Genomic DNA, 21,352 nt, shown 5'->3' with positions numbered 1-21,352 from the left:
AAATATTTAACCTTCCAGTACTTATTAGGTGATGTATGCTACACAGGAAGTTCTTTTCTTTTTGAATTTCATTTTTGTCTGACCACAGTGCTGACACCTCTGTCCATGTCAGGAGAGATTTGCTATGGGGATTTGCTTCTGCTCTGAGCAGTTCCTCATGGACAGAGGTGTCAGCAGAGAGCACTGTGGTCAGACAGAAAAGAAATTAAAAAAGAAAAGAACTTCCTCTGTAGCATACATCACCTGATAAGTACTGGAAGGATTAAGATTTTTTTTATAGAAATAATTTACAAATCTGTTTAACTTTCAGGCTCCAGTTGATTTAAAAAAAGGTTTTGTCTCAGAAGTGTGGCTTGCAGCACTTTTCAGTCTAAGTCCAAACCGAAGCTTGTATAAAGTTCGAAAATGACCCAAACATAAGTCATATTGGCCATTCCATGACATAATCGTGCCACAGCCCAATTTTCGTTTTTAGGTAGGTTTAGAATAACTGCGCCCGATTTAAATCAACCGTGCAGACATTGCTGTCCCCATAGATGGCAATGTATTCCGCACTGATTCTGCTGAAAGAATGATAAAGAACATTCTTTGATGCTGGAATTTCAGCGGCGGAAGCAATGCCAGTGATATTTTGTAGTGTATACTGTGCAGTGAAAACCCATTGGATTCTGCTGCATCGGGATTTCAGAGCATAATTACCAAGTGGAATTACGCTTGGAAATTCCTCAGTATGAACATAGCCTTACATAACATTTAGATTTTTTTTCTCCTCATTTTATTAGCCATAGTTTTTATTTTTCCATCTACAGTGCTTGTTTTTTGCTTCACCAGCTGTACTTTTTAATGTCACACTTTATTTTTCCCTAAAATATTTTGCAACACCTAACATTTTGTATGGGAGGTAAAATTGGAATTGGGGCTCAATTTTTTTTTTTTTGCTGTGTTCCGTGTATAAAGGTTCATAGATCGGACATTTTGATCGCTTTTTCTGGGGTGTGATGTGAAAAAATACACATCCGAAATTTGGGGGGAAAAAATTTTGTCGTTGACTATGCAAGAGTAATGTCTTATTTTAGTAGTTTTTATTTTTTTAACGTTCGTTTGGCATAGCCGTACTAGTACAGTGATGCAGATGCAAAATCATAGGATGTTCCTTGTAATACCTTTTTTTTTATTGGACTTACAGTACTTTGTACAGACAAGTCAAAAGCATTTCTGAGCTCATAAGCAGAAAACACACAGGTTACATCTCACAAATATGCTGGGGTTATCAGTTTCACAGTACCTTTTATGGTAACCTTTTTAATGGGATAAGCTTTTTAACTATTTTCTCAAGCTGTGGGCATCGTCTGACAGCAGCAGCCTGACCTTAGTAGTGAGCCTGGGATCTAAGTTAATTGCAGGAGCTAAAACTGGTAAAATACTGCTGCCAGACCTTTAGGGAGCCTAATTGAGAACTTGGCTCAGTGCGATTGCGGGGTCCCGATCAGCTGAGGCAGGAGGTCGCCCACCTGCCTCTTTGCCAATAGTGTTAATAAATGTAAATATGCCCCTTTCCTAATGTTTAAATCGACCCTCCCCCCCCCCCACTCCATTTTTTTTAATTAAAATAATGTAAATGTACTTGGTATTGCCATGTATGAAAATAGCCAAACTATTAAAATATAATGTGTTTGATCCCGCACAGTAAAATGGGGTGAATGTAAAAATAAAAACAAATACCTAAGTCCACAATTGCTGATTCAGTTCATATACCAGAAAAAAATAAAAAGCAATTAAAAGTCCCATATAACAAAAATGGTACCTACAACCCAAAACGAGCCCTGAACCAGCACCATATACAGTCAAATAAGTGTTATAGGGGTCAGTACAATTTCAGACATACTCATGTTCTTACAAAAAGTTAAAAAAAATTCAAAAATAGCAAAGTTAAACAAAACCTATATACACTGCTCCAAAAAAATAAAATAAAGGGAACACTAAGAACATCCTAGATCTGAATGAATGAACTTATTGTATGAAATACTTTCGTCTTTACATAGTTAAATGTCCTGACAACAAAATCACACAAAAATTATCAATGAAAATCAAATTTATCAACCCATGGAGGTCTGGATATGGGGTCACACTCAAAATCAAAGTGGAAAATGTTTGATGTATTGTCCTTTAAAACAAGTCAAAATGAGGCTCAGTAGTGTGTGGCCTCCACGTGCTTGCTCCTATGACCTCCCTACAAGGCCTGGTCATGCTCCTGATGAGGTGGCGGATGGTCTCCTGAGGAATGTTCTCCCAGACCTGGACTAAAGCATCCACCAACTCCTGGACAGTCTGTGGTGTAACGTGGCGTTGGTGGATGGAGCGAGACATGATGTCCCAGATGTGCTCAATCGGATTCAGGTCTGGGTGGGGGGGGGGGGGGGGGGGGGCAGTCCATAGCATCAATGCCTTCCTCTTGCAGGAACTGCTGACACATTCCAGCCACATGAGGTCTAGCATTGTCTTTTGCATTAGGAGGAACCCAGGGCCAAGAGCACCAGCATATGGTCTCACAAGGGGTCTGAGGATCTCATCTCATACCTAATGGCAGTCAGCCTACCTCTGGCAAGCACATGGAGGGCTCGGATGCCCCCAAAGAAATGCCACCCCACACCATTACTGACCCACCGCCAAACTGGTCATGCTGGAGGATGTTGTCCACGGCGTCTCCAGACTGTTACATCTGCCACATGTGCTCAGTGTGAATCTGCTTTCATCTGTGAAGAGCACAGGGCACCAGTAGCGAATTTGCCAATCTTTGTTCTCTGCCAAATGCCAAACCTCCTGCACTGTGTTGGGCTGTAAGCACAACCCCCAACTGTGGCATCGAGCCCTCATACCACCCTCGTGGACTCTTAATGACCGTTTGAGTGGACAAATGCACATCTGTGGCCTGCTGGGGGTCATTTCGCAGGGCTCTGTCAGTGCTTCTCCTTGCACAAAGGCAGAGGTAGCGGTCCTGCTGCTTAGTTGTTGCCCTCCTACGGCCTCTTCCATGTCTCCTGGTAGCACCTCCATGCTCTGGAGACTATGCTGACAGACACAGCAAACCACCTTGCCACAGCTCGCATTGATGTGCCATCCTGGATGAGCTGCACTACCTAAGCCACTTTAGTGGTAGCATGAGACGGAGTCTACAACCCACACAAGTGAAAGCACCGCCAGCATTCAAAAGTGACCAAAACATCAGCCAGGAAGCATAGGAACTGAGAAGTGTTCTGTGGTCACCACCTGCAGAACCACTCCTTTATTGGGGGTGTCTTGCTAATTGCCTATAATTTCCACCTGTTGTCTGTTCCATTTGCACAACAGCATGTGAAATTGATTGTCAACCAGTGTTCTTCCTGAGTGGACAGTGTGATTTCACAGAAGTGTCATTGACTTGGAGTTACTGTTAAGTGTTCCCTTGATTTTTTTGAGCAGTGTAGATTGTGTGTTGTCATAATGCTATGGACATTCAGAATAAAGAGAATGGGTAAAAGATATCCTTTTAACCTCGAATTTAGCACTGTGTTGAAACAAACCCCCCAAACAGTTGCAATTGTGGTTTGTTTCAATTTTGCAACACAAATAATTTTTCAATGGCTTTGCCGTAGATTATGATGTAGAATTAATGATGTCATTACAAAGTACTATTACAAGCCCTCATGGCCCAGTAGGTGGAAAATTGAAAAACGTATGGCTATTAAAAAGTGGAAAAACATGACTTAAATACATGACTATTAAAAATAGGAAAAAATGAAAACACAAATCTGCGTTTATAGCCGGCAACAGAGATCCCTCCTTACCAGCTATTAGCAGCAGTATTCTAGTCCCAGTTCACCAGATAATGACACTGGTGTTGATATGTTAAATGGCACCCCTTACATATAATGTTTACTTATTGGTCAGAGTGCTGTTATGGCAATAGGTATCACGCTCCAGCTTTCACGTCAACCCCAGATGCATAATAAGTTATGATTTCATTAAAATCGCTGCTGTATAGGATGCCGGGGCGATGGCGTTTCTGTCAATTTCCCAAAATAAATTTTCTCCTGTTTTTATCAATGTATTCTTTTAATGCTATATTTTCTCAAAAGAATATTGCTGGATCAGAAATAACATTTTAATTCTTTAAATTCTTCAGTTTAGACTTTAGGTGGTTGTCCAGGGATTACTTTTTCTATGCAGATATGATCAAAAGACAGACATTTAGAGATGAGCGAATTTACAGTAAATTCGATTAGGCTCGAACTTCTCGGCTCGGCAGTTGATGACTTATTCTGCATAAATTAGTTCAGCTTTCAGGTGCTCCGGTGGGCTGGAAAAGGTGGATACATTCCTAGGAAACAGTCTCCTAGGACTGTATCCACCTTTTCCATCCAACGGGAGCACCTGAAAGCTGAACTAATTTATGCAGGAAAAGTCATCAACTGCCGAGCCGAGAAGTTTGTGACAAATCGAATTTACTGTAAATTCGCTTATCTCTAACAGACATGTATTCCCCTGCCGTTCTGATGCCTGGTAACACTTATTAGTGAAAGTCTCAGGGAAGTGCCCACACGGCCAGCTGTTCTTATATATATAAATATAACATTATATATTCCCCCTTTCACTTGTCAGGGTATTGGGTTTGCCGAATAGTTGGGGGAGATTTATCATAACCTGTGCAGAGGAAAGGTTGACCAGTTGCCCGTAGCAACCAGATCGCTGCTTTCATTCTAAACAAGGCCTCTGAAAAATAAAAAGCAATCTGATTGGTTGCAATGGGCATTTTGTCAGCTTTTTCTCTGCACAGGTTTTGATAAATCTCCCCCATTGTCCACCTACAGACAACACAGTTTTCCTTTAATATTTAAAAGTTTGTTTTGTTAATCTTGTTCAGGTTGCTCATACCATATACCGAAAATCGTAGATTACGGCCGACCGCCGCGGCAGGCACGGTAAGCATCAAACTGATCAGCGTTCCCCGCACTAACGGCCAGTACCACTGGTAAGTGCAGGGGGAGCACATTCTGGCACTGTTAGCTCACTATGTAGGGATAGGTCCCCAACTGGTAACACCCAGCTGTCTATTTACAGAGTACAGAGTAACAGCACAATGTGAGCTGGAAGAATTGTTTTAGGAAGAATACAAGTATTTACTAAAACGGGCAATTTCGGAGTGCTGACAGGTTCTCTTTAATGTCAGGTGTTTTCTAGCACTTACAAAGCAGATCTGTGTAAACTGAATAAATTACTAATTGTTCCTATAAAGCATTCCCATGATGTGGTATGTGATAGTTAAGTAGTTCATTCTCATAGTCCCTGGGAATGGTAACTACTATAAATCCCAGGCCTGTCAATGGTGAGAACCGTGCACCTGGTAAATACTGCAGCTTCAATCCCATTTAATCCAAGACAGACGGGCAGTGAGATCTGAAAAGAAGGAATAGATGGGCATTAGTCAGTAATTCTGCAAGAAAGTGCAAGAAAGAAAAGTGTGTGTATAGCATTCAACCCTTATGTACAGACTTCACAGTGAAGAAACTATTGAAATATTATTTCTACTCAATAGCTTGAGAGAATTTCAATGTAAATAAGAACAATAGCGCAAATCTACGATGTGAACGTACAAAACGTTTCACTTCTGTTCTCACACTGGATGGCAAACCATCTGCAAGGAAGAAGTCTTTTCATATAATAAAGACCATGTGCAGGTATCTCTCCATCAAAAGAGGAGATTATCCCAGTTTACTAAACTACCAACATGTGATTTGACAAACTGCTATAGGAATAGTGTTAGGAGTCCTCAAAGCACTCTCTAATGGGATACTCGGGGGGGGGGGGGGGGGGGGGAGGAAAGATACAACACTGGATAAAATATATAAATGTGCATTATTATTCTACTTGGTACAAGGTGGTGGGTAGTTTATACCGCGGGGCTCTTGCGGTTATCACTCCCAGCCTTAAATGCAAAGTTAAAATATATATATAGATAAAATAGCTTTAGGTAGTAAAAAAAAAACTAGCAATATGAAAGAAAATATACATACATAAATATATAATCAAGATGAAACAATAAAAATGTCTCTGCCATCAGATCTCCCAGATCAAACCCTGTTGGTCCGATTTGTAATCCAGTAAAGGTGGGTGTGCAGTTTGAGTATAACACACTGTCTGATATATCCCCCAATGAGTACTAAGTTCTCCAAGTTGTTCCTATAAACACAAGATAGTGTATCTGTTGGAGCACTTTGGGGGAGATTTATCAAGCCGTTCCCGGCATTTTTTTGGCTGTAAAAAGGTGCAATTTGCGCAAATATTTTGCCTTTTTTAAATAGACTTTTTGGAAACACAGGCTGTGGGGTTGCAGGGCTGTGCAGTTGCCAATGCAGTGGGGACAGTATTTATTAACTGCGCCTTTGTTAAAAAAAACGCAACATTTTTGTGCAAACGTTGAAAAAAAACGCAAATGTAGATCATGACCAACTTGGCTAAAAAAAAAGACAGACCACAGTGAAAAGACTTTCAAGCATGGGGAAGCACTTATTTAGAAAGGAGTCCTCTATTAGAATAGAGTAATCCAAGCTCACTAAGCACCAAGCAGGGTTGTGTGACGATTGTTTTTTTTTTTTTTTTAAAGAGCAATACATTATTATAAAGAGCAATATTACAGGTTAGTACATACAATTTGGACATGTCAGACAAGCTAGTATTGTCATGCTGTATTAATTTCCCATTTGGCAACAGCTGGAGACACCACTGCTGTCATATTTTCTAACAACCAGCAGGAGAGAGTATTCCAGCGTTTGGGTTGCTCCGTGAGCCAAATCACCAATCGCCAAATCATTGTCACTCACCTAATCAACTGGAGAGCACAGAGAGCCCCAAATATAAGACCAGGGAGCGGTGACAATCCTAGCCAGAACGGCCCCTGTGGAGGAGACAGCTCAGTAACAGGTAAGCTGCATTTAGTCTGAAGGTTGGTGCATGTGCTTTACCAGAAAGACGCGACAGCTCTCTGTTCCAATTTGAGGCGCACAAATTGTGTTGTGCTTGCCAGGTTATGTTATTGATCAATTTTGGCGATAAAGCACCAGTCTCCAGCCGTTGCCAGACTATTTAGAACTGTCTGTATGACAATTATATAATTTTAAAAAAAGGGCCATCGCTACCCTGGTAATAAACCAAAAGAAAAAAGCTAGCCACTATATATATGCACACCACAATTGTACTGTAGAAAGGTATAGAAATCTTTATTAAATCGCACAACAAAAGCACAGACCTTTAAAACCACTTAAAAACATCAGAAAACATGGTGGAGGATGATAATCCAAATAACCACCTATCTCATGGCAGGCACAATGGCAGACTGGTTAGATTCCATTTTTAGCAGTATTTTATCTTTTTTTTTAAATATATATATATATATATATATATTTTTTTTTTCTAGAGAAAACTTATGAACATTAATTTTGTTTTTAATATTCCCCAGATGCTATACCATGTCCCAATGCACGCAGCACTCATCTTCATGCTCTGTGATGTGATCCATTTTTCATGTATTAAGTTCACAATCCATACCGCTCATCCCACACAACCAAATATAGCATTCCATAACATACTATGTTGCGTTATATGGGTATTTTCCTTTATCCACACACAAGGATATGTTTTTCTAGCCCCAGGGACTATAATTCCCAAGTTTATCCAACAAGGTTACCTGTTTCCAAACACACCTGACACCTTCTAAACAACTTTGATCCCGATCCACTGATTTGGACTCATCACTCCATGTTTTCCATTGAACCCTTTCCCTCTCTCCATTCCATTTTTTCCTTTTCATAGCTACACCACTGTATTGCATAAAAAGAGCACTATCCCCATTATTTGCTAGTTATTGAAGAACGGAGAAGCCTCCAGAAACGCGTCTAGCCTGCATACCAAAACAAATCGGCATCAGACCCCTGCACCGATCCAGCTTCAGCACAGAAAGAGCGCTCCATCTCCTATACTACGCACCCTTTCCTAGACACACGGCCGCAGAAGACTCATCACAGGAGACCACCAATGCTCGCTGTGAGAGACGGCTTGCCCGCAGTGGCAGCCGATATGTCCAGATGAGAGAGCCGCGGCGAAGGCGGGACCACAGCAACTACAAGGACGGGTGAGCCAGGACACAGTCCTCACTAACATCTCTCCCTAGGATCGAATTACAGAACATAGCTCTGCTGCTATACAAATGACTGACCTTTACAGGAGCAGGAGTGGAGCTCTCGCAACAGCCCTACAACAAATAGGAAAGACTTTCTTTTACAGGAATAGGATCGTATCACTGCAAACTCTTTAAGTGTTTTTCCTACACAGGGCCGATCCTAGGGCCTATAGGGGGAAATTTGTCAAAACCTGTCCAGAGAAAAAGTTGTTGAGTTGCCCTTAGCAACCAATCAGATCACTTCTTTCATTTTTTTAAAAGACCTCTGAAAAATGAAATAAGCAATCTGATTGGTTCTGATGGGCAACTCAGCAACTTTTCCGTTGGACAGGTTTTGATCTCCCCCCTAGTGTATCTGTTGGAGCACTATCTTGTGTTTATAGGAACAACTAGGAGAACTTAGTACTCATTGGGGGATATATCAGACAGTGTGTTACACTCTAACTGCACACCCACCTTTACTGGATTACCAACAGGGTAATGGATCGGACCAACAGGGTTTGATCTGGGAGATCTGATGGCAGACATTTTAATCGTTTAATCTTGATTATATATATTTATATTTCATTTCATTATTATTGTTTTATTACCTAAAGCTATTTTATCTATTGTGCCGCATATATATTAACGCTGCATTTAAGGCTGGGAGTGATAACCGCAATGGCCCAGCGCTGTAAACTAGGAAAATTTTGTTTTACACCAGATTACCCCTTTAAAACTGGTCATACCTTGTTTAATGTTCATAATCCGACTTCTCTTTAATTAGTGATAAAGAACAGTTTAACAAAAGCTCAGTAAGACATTGTATAGTGTTGCTGCATTTCAAAGCATTATGGTTAAACTAACAATATGCAGTAAAAAAAAAAAAGTTTGACTCCATATTCAGACTAACATATTTAGTACAGGAGTACATAGCAAAGGCGCCCAGGTAGTTTTATACTTGCATACTGCGCCTCTTTTCTGATAAATGAATTGTTCCAAACTAAGGGTGGATCTAGAAAGGGAGGAACAGAGTTTCTCCAATGAAGTCAAACTATGCAAGTGTGAATGAGGCCTAAGGAACAGCAGAATCGCCACAGAAATGTGGAATGGCAAAATCAGTATTTCCCATATTTCACTGTAACATCCTAATCCATTATCAGCATTATAACACCAATATATCCTCTCTGCTCACTTACCACTTGTATTCCAGATCACGTTGTTAGACCCTTGAGAACCGCTTCTAATAAATTCATCAACATAGGACTTGGGGTCAGTTCCTGAGGCCAATATGTCACTAAGTAAAGCAATGTAGGCAATGGCCAGTCGTAAGGTGTCAATCTTTGATAGACGTTTTTCGTAAGGAAAAGTCGGCACCTTGCCACGCAGTTCTTCAAAAGCAGAATTGATGCTCAACATTCGTCTCCTTTCTCTAATGTTAGCTGCATGCCTGTGCACCTTCACTGAAGGACCCAGGAAGTGTTGTCCATCACAGGATCCTTGCCTCTCAGTATCAAGGTCAGGCATAGGGATCTGAAAATCAGGTGTGAATGGAGGGATGGAAAGCCACGGAGATAAGTGTTCTGTGGAGACCTCGAAATCCAAGTTGGAGTTGTCGATTTCAGAGGGGTAACTACTGCTAAGCTCACTCCACAACTGTTCTTCACCTGATGGTTCCTGATACCACCCAAAATCTTCCATTGTACCTGGGGTGATGTGTTCACAAGCGGGATACAATACTGAATGGAGAGACCAGTCTGGGAGAATTTCCTAGCAGTTGCCTTTAAATCCTCCTCGGCCACTTATGGGCTCTTAATGTCATTGTTGTTCTTCCTAAACTAATTAAAAGATGAAACTTCTTTTCAGAGCCTGTCCATGAATCGCATTGCTTTTCTATGGAGTTTCTCTTTGAAAGCAATGATTGGAGTGTTTAGGATATGGGCCGAGGGCATAAGAGATACCGTGAAGTGTTCTGGATAGCAGAGGGGGAATGGGCATTTGGAGGAGCTTGTCAGGAACATATGAGCTCCTTATGTCTCTCAGTAATTGGGATCACAACCTATACACATGGGAACTGTATGGAGTTTTGCTAACAACTTCACTTGTATTAACTTCAATTATGTCTGAAAACCGTATGGAGAATGTTTGGCATTAAAAAGATTAACACAAGTGTCACTTCACGTGTGACATGTTACTGAGAAGGCCTTGTTGGGTGCTATCTACTGATACTTTATGATACAGCAAAGGTGTCATCTAGTAAAAATGTACAGTAAAGTCTTCATCCAAGAACAAAAACGATTTTAGAGAAAATGCTAAATAATATTACTTATAATAGCTACATCTGACTTCTGAACAACTTTTAATATGAAATAATTTATGACAGCAAATCAAACAATGTTTGGCATATGCACTGGCAGCCATCTTGTGCATCAATTAGCAAGATAGTGAGAGAAGCATTTAGCTGCCCACTTCTCGTGTCTGTTCTAGAGATCAGTAGGGGATCTGAAAACTTCAAAAGTTGTTTTTTTTACAGTGACAAGTTAATAAAAGTTGTGAGACTATGAATATATGTACAATTGCCTCCGACCTTATTCCCCTCCATATTTGTTAACAGCATGAGCTACCTGATGTCAAGAGCAGATGATAAGATGCCAACAGCGGGGGCATATGGGCAGCTGTCGCTGACAGCTCTATTATCTATTTCAAGGGCATTATGCCATTATTAATATATAAATATTGAACTGTAGAAAGATATCAGATACTATAATAATATCCATAGTGGGAAATAAGATGTTCTGTAACCGCTCTGGGGACTAGCTGAAGTGCTGTGGGAGGACTGTGATGAAGAGCTTAGGGAAAGCAATGGATTCTAGGAATCATAGAACGAAGCAACTGCTCAACCAGGAAGTACAGGACCAAAACAAATCGATTTTAAAGGAGTTCCCAAGCTGAGGAAGAAAGGTAACCAATTCTATCTACTACATTTTTTTTTTTTTACACCTGATGTTGGATGTTGAAGTGACCAGAAAAACAGGGGTGTAAATAAGCACATGGCTAAAAAGGGATAGTCACCAAGACTCTAGACATACCTTTAAAAACCAAATAAATACACACACATATATTTTTCAGCACCGAGTAAACATTTTATTTTTTATGAGGCTTAAAGGGGTACTCCACTGCTCAGCGTTTGGAATAAATGCTAGTCGGCACCGCCCCCTTGTGATGTCATAGCCCCGCCCCTCAATGCAAGATGGGGCGTGACAGCTGAGCAGCAGAGTACCCCTGTAAGTCTCCAAGAGGCGATGCCCAGCACAGCAAGAGCTCAGGGTCAGGCTGTGAAAAAGGTGGAGATGGTCTGGATAATCCTGGGCTTTCTTGGGAAAGTTTCTATGGCACTTGAGCTGCATTTACATATTATGAAAAAGGCTTCGATCTGGGCCATAGAAAGGACTACGGTAAGAAAAAAATAAATAAAAAAGATTTCATGATTCTGAGTAGGGATTTCCCGATACTAGTATTGGTATGGGGCCGATACCAGGTATTTGCATGGTATTGGGGACTCGTCTAATGTCCCCGATACCAAATCCGATACCTGGTGTAGTGCTCCGCTGCCCCGTTCTGCCGTCCGCATCACTGCCGCTGCCCCGTTCTGCTGTCCGCATCATGGCGTCTTATGGAGGAGCATGTGACACACACGTCACTCCACTGCGCCCAGCGTAACACTACGGAGGGAGTAGAGTGACGTGTATGTCACATGCTCCTCTATAAGACGTCATGATGCGGATGGCAGAACGGGGCTGCAGAGCAGCGACACCGGACAGGTGCAACTGAGAAACTACAAGGGGGGGTCCTGCTGGCTACAAGGGGGAGTCTGCTACAAGGGGGATGGCTACAAGGGGGATGTCTGCACCTATCTACACTCCCCACTATTAAAGGAAATCTTACAGCAGAGTCACTTGCACTAACTTGAATTTATAAGTAGATAGGTCAGGTGACCTGGTTTCTACCGCTGCTAACCAAGTGATCATCAGCACAATCGCTCCCGAGACATCGGTTTCGCCGCCAATGCAAATTCCCTGTTCTGTCCAATGGAGAAGAGAGAAATCTTGGCTCATACTACAGCAGGCGCCTCCATTGTACACAACAAGGACCCACATATCAGCACGGTAAGCAGCGCCAGACACCGGGTCACCCTGGTGTCAGATTCCCTTTAAAATAAAAGTACTCTTACTTGGTATCGGCGAGTACTAGAATTAAAGTATCGGTACTTGTAATCTGTCTTAAAAAAATGGTATCGGGACATCCCTAATTCTGAGTATACTCCTCTAGCCATGTGCCCGTTCACAACCCTGTTTTCCTGCTGAAGGGTCTGCTTTAAATCACAGATTGGATCTCAATGTCTGGTAATGACTTACTCAAAAGAGGGCAACAAAACAGAGGGACTGTATCATTCTTCATCCCTCCTTCCACTTTTGAGCTTCCAGTAAGATACACACCAGACATAACTGCTTATCTCCACCACCATCCTTCACCTACCCCCAATGAATCCATTACATGATTTTTTTTGTTTGTTGGTGGTGGTTTAACCATTTATTTTTCTTCCCTCAAAGCAGTGTTTCCCAACCAGAGTGCCTCCAGCTGTTGCAAAACTACAACTTCCCGCTTGCCCAGACATCCAAAGGCTATCCGGCCATGCTGGGAGTTGTAGTTTTGCAACAGCAGGATGCACCCTGGTTGGGAAACACTGCCTCACAGTAATAGAAATTGTCTCCATTTGTTTGGAGATTGGTTTGTGCTTACAGTCAGCAGTCAATCTGAACAAGCTCAATAGTTCCTATTAAGAAAACCCATTTTCAAACACATTATACAAACAAGCCACTTATTTTAATGGGAGCTGTGTAATACTGTGTTGACGGTGCAGGGAAATGGATCACTTATTGGCATGTTCTGTAGGTAGATTACAGCTGATGGCTTGGGGTTCTAGCAGTAGGATACCTTGTCATCTACCTATCCTCAGGGATGCCCTCTGACAAGCAGGGATTGCTTAAAGGGGTACTCTGGTGGAATTTTTTTATTTTATTTTTTCAAATAAACTGGTGCCAGAAAGTTAAACAGATTTGTAAATTACTTCTATTAAAAAAATCTTTACCCTTCTAGTAATTTTTAGCAGCTGTATGCTACAGAGGAAATTCTTTTCTTTTTGAATTTCTTTTTCTTGTCTTGTCAACAGTGCTCTCTGCTGACACCTGATGCCCGTATCAGGAACTGTCCAGAGCAGGAGAAAATCCTCATAGCAAACCTATGTGGTCAGACAGAAAAGAAATTAAAAAAGAAAAGAACTTCCTCTGTAGCATTTAGCTGCTAATAAGTACTGGAAGGGAAAAAAAAATGTTTTGAAGTAATTTACAAATCTGTTTTACTTTCTGGCACCAGTCCCTTTAATGTGGAGTACACCTTTACCCTGTGATAAGACAGTATGTGGTTTTCTTATAACAGACAATGCAGCCAAGCTGTCATTGATAATGGCTGTGGCTCCTAATGCAGCGGCACTAAAAGCAGCCTGAAATAAGAAGCCAGTAAGCATCAATATATAAAGATGGGGTACAAGTCTGGGCTTGATTATCACCAATAAATGGGTGTTATATAAAATATATGTAAAAAATTATGTAGATCCAGTGAAATAATTTAAAACAATTTATTACAATGATAGTGCTTGTGGTGTCCTTTGTAGGGCCGTTACATGGGACTCACCACAATAAGCAAGGTATTGAATGTATAAAATATTCATACGATGAAATAAAATAGACTTATAATATTCAGGGTAAAAAAGTGCTGGTATCCCAGTGTGGCAAATAGTCTGTATCGCTTATAGATGTATGCACGGAGATCCTGCCTTGTATGGTTGATTACAAATAGTCTGAGTAGCGATGTCTCTGTATAGCTTGTATCCAGTCAGGATACTGCATGCGGCAGCATGTTGGTAAGGAGTTAAAATCAATGCGCTCTGCAGCGCTGGGGTTTCCTTGTGTGTATCCCACTCTAACCCGGCGGCACAGGGAAAGTTTTGAGTGGATTTGGCACACTGTGTCTCTTACCAGCAATGTCCTGGAGCCTGTTTGCCGGAAAAAGGTACGTCCGATGGCAGGTGGGATGCGTACAACCCCAAAAGCGTGCTCCGGTGAATTTTTTTGTGATCCGGTGAATGATGGTAAAGGTCGTCGGGTTTGCCAATACTGGGGTACAGGTGATAGAGGCTAGACGCGTTTCGAGGTACTCATTTACCTCTTTTTCAATAGCAATGGCTGACTAGTTGTGGAGAGTTACTATTTATACCTGCAGCAGCCCTGTAATTGGATAGTTCTCATCGTTATTAACAAATTGTGTACTGGATCGTTGTACAGATGATACTGATTGTCTGGTGTTGTGATGCAAAACCTGGATGTGGAAAATTCGTTGTCAACTTCTTATTGAGTGTAAAAAAAATATATATATATATATATATATTTTTGGTGTAGACAGATGGCATATCGTGGATATGTTCATGTTTTTTATGTGGAAATATGTTGAAGCATTATTTGTATATAAAAGAAGCAAATGTCCAGCGCGGATGTCAAGCAAAACGAAATTTCTTTATTCAGCCATAACGCAAAGTGATGACAGGTGACGCGTTTCGGCCGCAATCAACTGCCTTAGTCTTACAAACATAGAGTGCAAATGGATCTCTTTTATGAAGGGGAAGAGTGGGGATCCGCCCATAGGAGCCATCCGAGGGTTTCCCCTGCATATAACACACATTATAAAAACGCATGAAAATTTGAACAGTATGTGAACCTTCATTATATCAGTGTCATTGAAAGGGAATATGTAAATTTATAAATGAAAAATAATTATTAATTTACTTATTCCCTTTCAATGACACTGATATAATGAAGGTTGGTCGATTGTTCATTGATAAATTGATAAATATTGAAATATTCTGTTGATTATATATGCAGGACTCATGATAAAGTAAGAAGGTTTTCGTTATGTGTTGCAGCACCTGTTCATTAATATATATAAATATGAAGAGAGAGAGTTGGTATTTACCAGCTAATTCTCTTTAAAAAGGGGAGAGAAAAATCAAAAATTGTCCTGTGCTGCTACACACATATTTATGTATAGGAGTCCGACATCATTTGGAGTAATTACAAATTTTTAATAATTTTGTATACAGATAACCTCCTTTTTTTTACATGTTTTTCATGTTTTAAAAAAATTCTTTGGTTACTGTTCACATTTTCATGCGTTTTTATAATGTGTGTTATATGCAGGGGAACAATGGGTTAAACCCTCGGATGGCTCCTATGGGCGAATCCCCACTCTTCCCCTCCATAAGAGATCCATTTGCACTCTGTTTGTAAGACTAAGGCCGTTGATTGCGGCCGAAACGCGTCACCTGTCATCACTTTGCGTTATGGCTGAATAAAGAAATTTCGTATTGCTTGACATCCGCGCTGGACATTTGCTTCTTTTAATTCATACGTGAACCAAGGTCCGGTTCTGTCCGGGACGCGGGAGGGGCGACCGAGTGAGCTGTGCCGCCCTTACCATATGTGCATTATTTGTATATATATATATATATATATATATACACACACACGCATGGTGATCAAGATAGTAATAAATGATGTAAGGATGGCAAAAAATAGTAAATCTATTATAATCATGCGTATGTAGAAATGTTTGTGATAATAGGTTGATATCATATATATCGATTCTTAATCGGAATGGTGATTTATTTATACTGAGTTGGTGTTACATTGTATTGAGACTATAAACTGCAGACACGTATTGCAAAAGTGTGGTGTTTGAGCTATGTGTCCTTTTTTAAATTATAGAAAAAATTACCGTATTTTCCGCCGTATAAGATGCACTTTTTCTTCCCCAAAACTGGGGGGGAAAAGTTGGTGCGTTTTATACGGCGAATACCTGCGGCCATCAACGGCCGGGACCCGCCGCTAATACAGGACATCACCGATGTCGCGTCTGAAGCGAAAATAACACTAACCCGGCTGCTCAGTTGGGCTGTTCGTGACCGCTGCAGTGAAATCGCGGTGTCCCGAACAGCTTACAGGACACCGGGAGGGACCTTACCTGCCTCCTCAGTGTCTTCTCAGTGCCAGGATCCCTTGTCCTCTCCTTTGACGTCATCACGTCGTCACGCACGCCGTCATCCAATAGGAGCGGCGTGATGACGGCGACGGAGAGCGTGGATCCGGGGGAAGAAGTCCGGAGCGTCGGGGACGCGGCGACAGCGATGGGGCGACATCCAGGGCACCGGTGACGCGTCCGGAGCAGCAGGGACACATGAGTACTACCTCCTATACCAGTGGTTTTCAACCTGCGGACCTCCAGATGTTGCAAAACTAGTTTTGCAACATCTGAAGGTCTGCAGGTTGAAGACCACTGTTGGGTTCAGAATCTTTATTTTTTTTAGATTTTGCACCTATAAATTGGGTGCGTCTTATAGGGCGAAAAATACAGTATAGAAAATATTTTTGGGTAAAAAATTTAAAATTGTATACATAAAGACACAGATATAAATATACAGTCCGGAAAGAAAATAGTTTTATGGTTCGTGGTAGATGTTATTATGTCAGTTTGTTTTTTGGGGGGAACTCTGTAACTTTGCAATTGTTGCACTGATTGCATCTGTAAAATCCTGTTAGTCCAGAAAGGGTCGTACTAACAGGATTTTACAGATGGTGGAACAATTGCAAAGTTCCCCCAAAAAAACTGACATAACATCTACCACAAACCATAAAACACATCCAATAAAATAACTTGCAACACTAAAAACATAATTTATACTATAAAATGCCCCTGCAATAAACAATATATAGGTCGCATATCACATACACTTAAAAAAAAAGAGGATAGCTGAACATTTTTATAATATAAAAAGCGGATACGAGAAACACACACTCTCTGCCCACTACAAGGAAACACAACTGTCACATTAGAGGCATGCAGTTCGCAGCCCTACAATCGGTTCAACCCGCCTGGAGAGGCGGCAATTTTATTTCAAAGATGTCAAGGATAGAGTCCAGATATATATACGAGATGGAAACTTTAGCCCCTAAAGGTTTAAACGCCGAACTGGAAATTTTCGGATTCCCCTAGATAGAGAGCTAGGATGACATGAGGAATCTAGTTTCCTGACTTCTCTGATTCTACAACCCATCATCCTTTCACTTCTTTCTACATCATTACTTTATATCATCATCTTTCCACTGTACAGCTATAGTATCCCAATTTAGATCCATAAATTTTCTTTCTGGACTGTATATTTATATCTGTGTCTATTTATGTATACAATTTTAAATTTTTTACCCAAAAATATTTTCGATCATTCTTTCTATAATTTAAAAAGTTTTGTACAAAAATTTTGTTTGAAGGAATTTTTTAAAAAAGGGGAGAAAGGGAAAAGGGAAGGATATATATACTTTATATTTTTATACATATTCTTCTATATAGATTTTTCTACTCATAAATGCATTGTGAGATCCGAATTACTCCCATTACCAGTAGGACACGTAGCTCAAACACCACACTTCTGCAATACGTGTCTGCAGCTTATAGTCTGAATACAACGTAACACCAACTCAGTATAATAAATCACCATTCCGATTATGAATCAAGATATGATATCAACCTATTATCTTTTATTATCACAAACATTTCTACATACGCATGATTAGAATATATTTATTCTTTTTTTTGCCATCCTTACATCATTTATTACTATCTTGAACATATCCACGATATGCCATCTCTCTACACAAAAAAAAAATTATAAATATATATATATTTATATATATATTTTTTTTTGCAATCAAATCTTTACACTCAATAAGAAGTTGACAACAAATTTTCCACATCCAGGTTTTGCATCACAACACCAGACAATCAGTATCACCTGTACAACGATCCAGTACACAATTTGTATATAACGATGAGAACTATCCAATTAGAGGGCTGCTGCAGGTATAAATAGTAACTCTCCACAACCAGTCAGCCATTGCTATTGAAAAAGAGGTAGATGAGTACCTCGGAACGTGTCTAGCCTCTATCACCTGTACCCCAGTATTGGCAAACCCAACTATCTTTACCATCATTCACCGGATCGCAAGAAATTCACCAAAGCACGCTTCCGGGGGTGGTACGCATCCCGCCTGCCAGCGGACGTACCCCCGGCGAAAACCTTTTTCCGGCAACCAGGCTCCAGGACATTGCTGGTTAGAGGCACAGTGTGCCAAATCCCCAAATCCACTCAAAACTTTCCCTGTGCCGCCGGGGTAGAGTGGTCCATATTTGAGGGGCCTCCAGCGCTGCAGAACGCAGCCTCATGCACCTACAGGATTATAATTAAACGACTATTTATATCCCACTCACCAATCTCTATCACTGTGCCGCCAGGGTAGAGTGGGATACACACAAGGAAACCCCAGTGCCACAGAGCGCATTGATTTTAACCCCTTACCAACACACTGCTGCATGCAGTATCCTGACCAGATACGAGCTATAGAGAGACATCGCTACTTAGACTATAAGATATTTGTTATCAACCATACAAGGCAGGATCTCCGTGCATACATCTATAAGCGATACAGACTATTTGCTACACTGGGATACCAGTACTTTTTTACCCTGAATATTATATGTCTATTTCATTGTATGAATATTTTATACATTCACTACCTTGCTTATTGTGGTGAGTCCCATGTAAGGGCCCTACAAAGGACACCACAAGCACTATCATTGTAATAAATTGTTTTAAATTAATTCACTGGATCTACATAATTTTTTACATATATTTTATATCCACCCATTTATTGGTGATAATCAAGCCCAGACTTGAGGAAAGTGTACCCCCACTTTATACATTGTTCGCAGGTTGTATGGGATACACAACCTTGTTCACGTTAGTACTCGTCTGGCAGTAATACTATTGTCAGGTTGCAGCTACCTATACACGTTTTAAGCATCAATATGGTGTTTGAGTAAGGAATTTACACTCATGCACTTCTTTCAGTATATCAGGAAGACATCTGTGTGAACACTGCTTCAGATTAGGTATCTCTGTCCTGTTACTGCTCATAGAGAAGGAAACGTATCACACGATGAGGAACAGGAAGGACGCTGATTGAATACAGTCTTTGCTTTCCAATAGCTCTTCTCACAGCAATACGACAAAGACTAGTCAGAGTCCGGGGGAAACCTGCAATAAAAAAGACGATGATCACAAGATTTTATTGGTTCAATATTTTATATGATCTGCATAGCAAGGAACTTGGCTGTAAAGGATAGTTCATCTCTGAAGACACATTCTAATAAAAAGACAAGGAGCTTCGTAAAATATTGCAATACCTGTACTGATTTTAAACCTGTATTAGGCTATGTTCACGTGTAGATTAGCACATTCATGTGAACCTTATCTTCATCGTTGTCAGCTGAATATACAATTTACATAAGGCGACGTGCGGCTGGCTTATTAAATTTTATAATCTTCCCAGTTCACTGCCCCGATCATGATAAACCACCTCCTGCCTTTATTCTTATTATTTTTTTGTTTTCTACCTTGATATTGCTCTGTATTTTCTGCTCAGTCAGAGTCACAGACTGGGAAGGGGCGTTCCCCAGCAGGTGTGACATAATCTGAAGCCATACAGGGGAGAACTTCCTCCCTCACTCTGCTACACACAGCCCAGAGCAGTTCAGCGTGAGAAGAGCTATGATTGGCTAAGGCTGCAAACACACCCCCTCAGCACTCCAGTCTGCATTTCCTGATTTTGGACTTCTGCCAGACCATCCTGGGGGGAGGGGCGAGGGGATTTGGGGTAGGTTGAAATGGGGTAAGCAGCTTTTTTTTTTAAACACAAAAAACATAGAAAACATAGTTTTTTTTTTATCATAGTACATCAGAAAGATGTTTTATTTACCATAAGGAGTGCAATAGCAAAAATTAGTTTTATGACAGTGCCCATTTAAATGACACAATCAGCTTGAAGAAACTTTTTTTTTTTTCCCCACTAGCTGACAGATGGCCCGTTTACACAGGATGATAATCTTGAACAAGCTTTCCTATGAATGCTCATTCACCCAATAATTGGCCTATTTAAATGGGGTTTAAAATCAAAATTATTACAGCAGGTTCTTTATAGGCATATAGCAAGGATCAGGATCTAAAGCCCCAAGAGTTGTGAATGTAGCTCTAGACTATTACACCACTTAACCCAAGATCAATACAAGATGAATAAGGCTATGTTCATTGTTCACACAGAAAATCTGAATGTGGAAGCACCGGCATAATATGCTGGCACTAGGCTTGCTCAGAAATGTGCCGTCTTATGGATGGCAATGCATACCAATCAGAAACTGGAGAAATAATAGACATGTCTATTCTTTCTGCAGACACCGGAATTTGAATTTCTGCAGCAGGTATTCCTGCTATGTGAACAGTGCAGCAGAATCCCATTGAAATCAATGCTGCTGTAGAATCCGTACAGAAATTCTGCTATGTGAACACAAACTAAAGGTTACTTGCAAAAGTCACGTGTATATTTTAATGAGCTTCAAATGATAAATAAATGACGACTGAAATTGTTCACCTTTCAGATTAGAGATTACCAGTGCAAGTAATTAAGGGTTTTTTCTTGCATGTAAAAATAAATGTTCCTATTATTAGTCCCATCTGGAAATTAAGGCATTAAGGCGTACCTGTGAGCTCTGAAGCTTTAATGGTCTAGAAAGTAAGCGTAGGAGCTGTGCTCGCTTGATAATTGGTAAGTACAATACAGCCAATGTCACTGTATACATCTACCACAGTAGTGCACCTAAATTTCTGTATTGTATTATTCTAATTGTTACACATCCACACCGTTTATCTGGTGTAGGATTCTATTGTGGCACTTGTAGTCCGCTGCAGGCATCCTCCATTGTATGCATTTTTATGCTGGGGATCGCCCCTAGCAACGGACTACAAGGGCAGGATCTGCTCCCCCAGTATATATGCACAACTGCATTTGGGGTTGAGCACCTCCAGCCATTTGAGACCACGTTTTTTGTTGTTGTTTGTAAATTTATACGTGGAGGTGTGTAAACTCCATATGTTAATGCGCC

General features: G+C 40.7%; 1 protein-coding gene across 3 annotated transcripts in view; it reads right to left on the bottom strand.

Annotated features, from left to right (window-relative positions):
• Window positions 1–4,476: 4,476 nt before the first annotated feature.
• Window positions 4,477–21,352, bottom strand: part of ASB1 (ankyrin repeat and SOCS box containing 1) — a 48,451-nt gene continuing 31,575 nt past the window's right edge. The window contains exons 5-6 of one of the 3 annotated variants that reach the window (XR_008847268.1): window positions 19,247–19,451; window positions 4,477–5,433 (exon numbers count right to left, since the gene is read on the bottom strand). Coding sequence is in view for 2 of the 3 variants with exons in the window: in XM_056536415.1 (XP_056392390.1) it covers window positions 19,321–19,451 (131 nt within the window). In the remaining variant the exon portion in view is untranslated. Of the gene's footprint in view, window positions 5,434–15,990; window positions 19,452–21,352 lie in introns of those variants that run through there. The other 2 variants (XM_056536415.1, XM_056536414.1) reach the window with 2 other exon arrangements.

The sequence above is a fragment of the Hyla sarda genome, chromosome 8 (genome assembly GCF_029499605.1).
Source record: "Hyla sarda isolate aHylSar1 chromosome 8, aHylSar1.hap1, whole genome shotgun sequence".
Taxonomy (NCBI): domain Eukaryota; kingdom Metazoa; phylum Chordata; class Amphibia; order Anura; family Hylidae; genus Hyla; species Hyla sarda.
The sequence above is the reverse complement of the archived record's forward strand: the minus strand, read 5'-3'. Positions and strand labels throughout refer to the sequence as shown.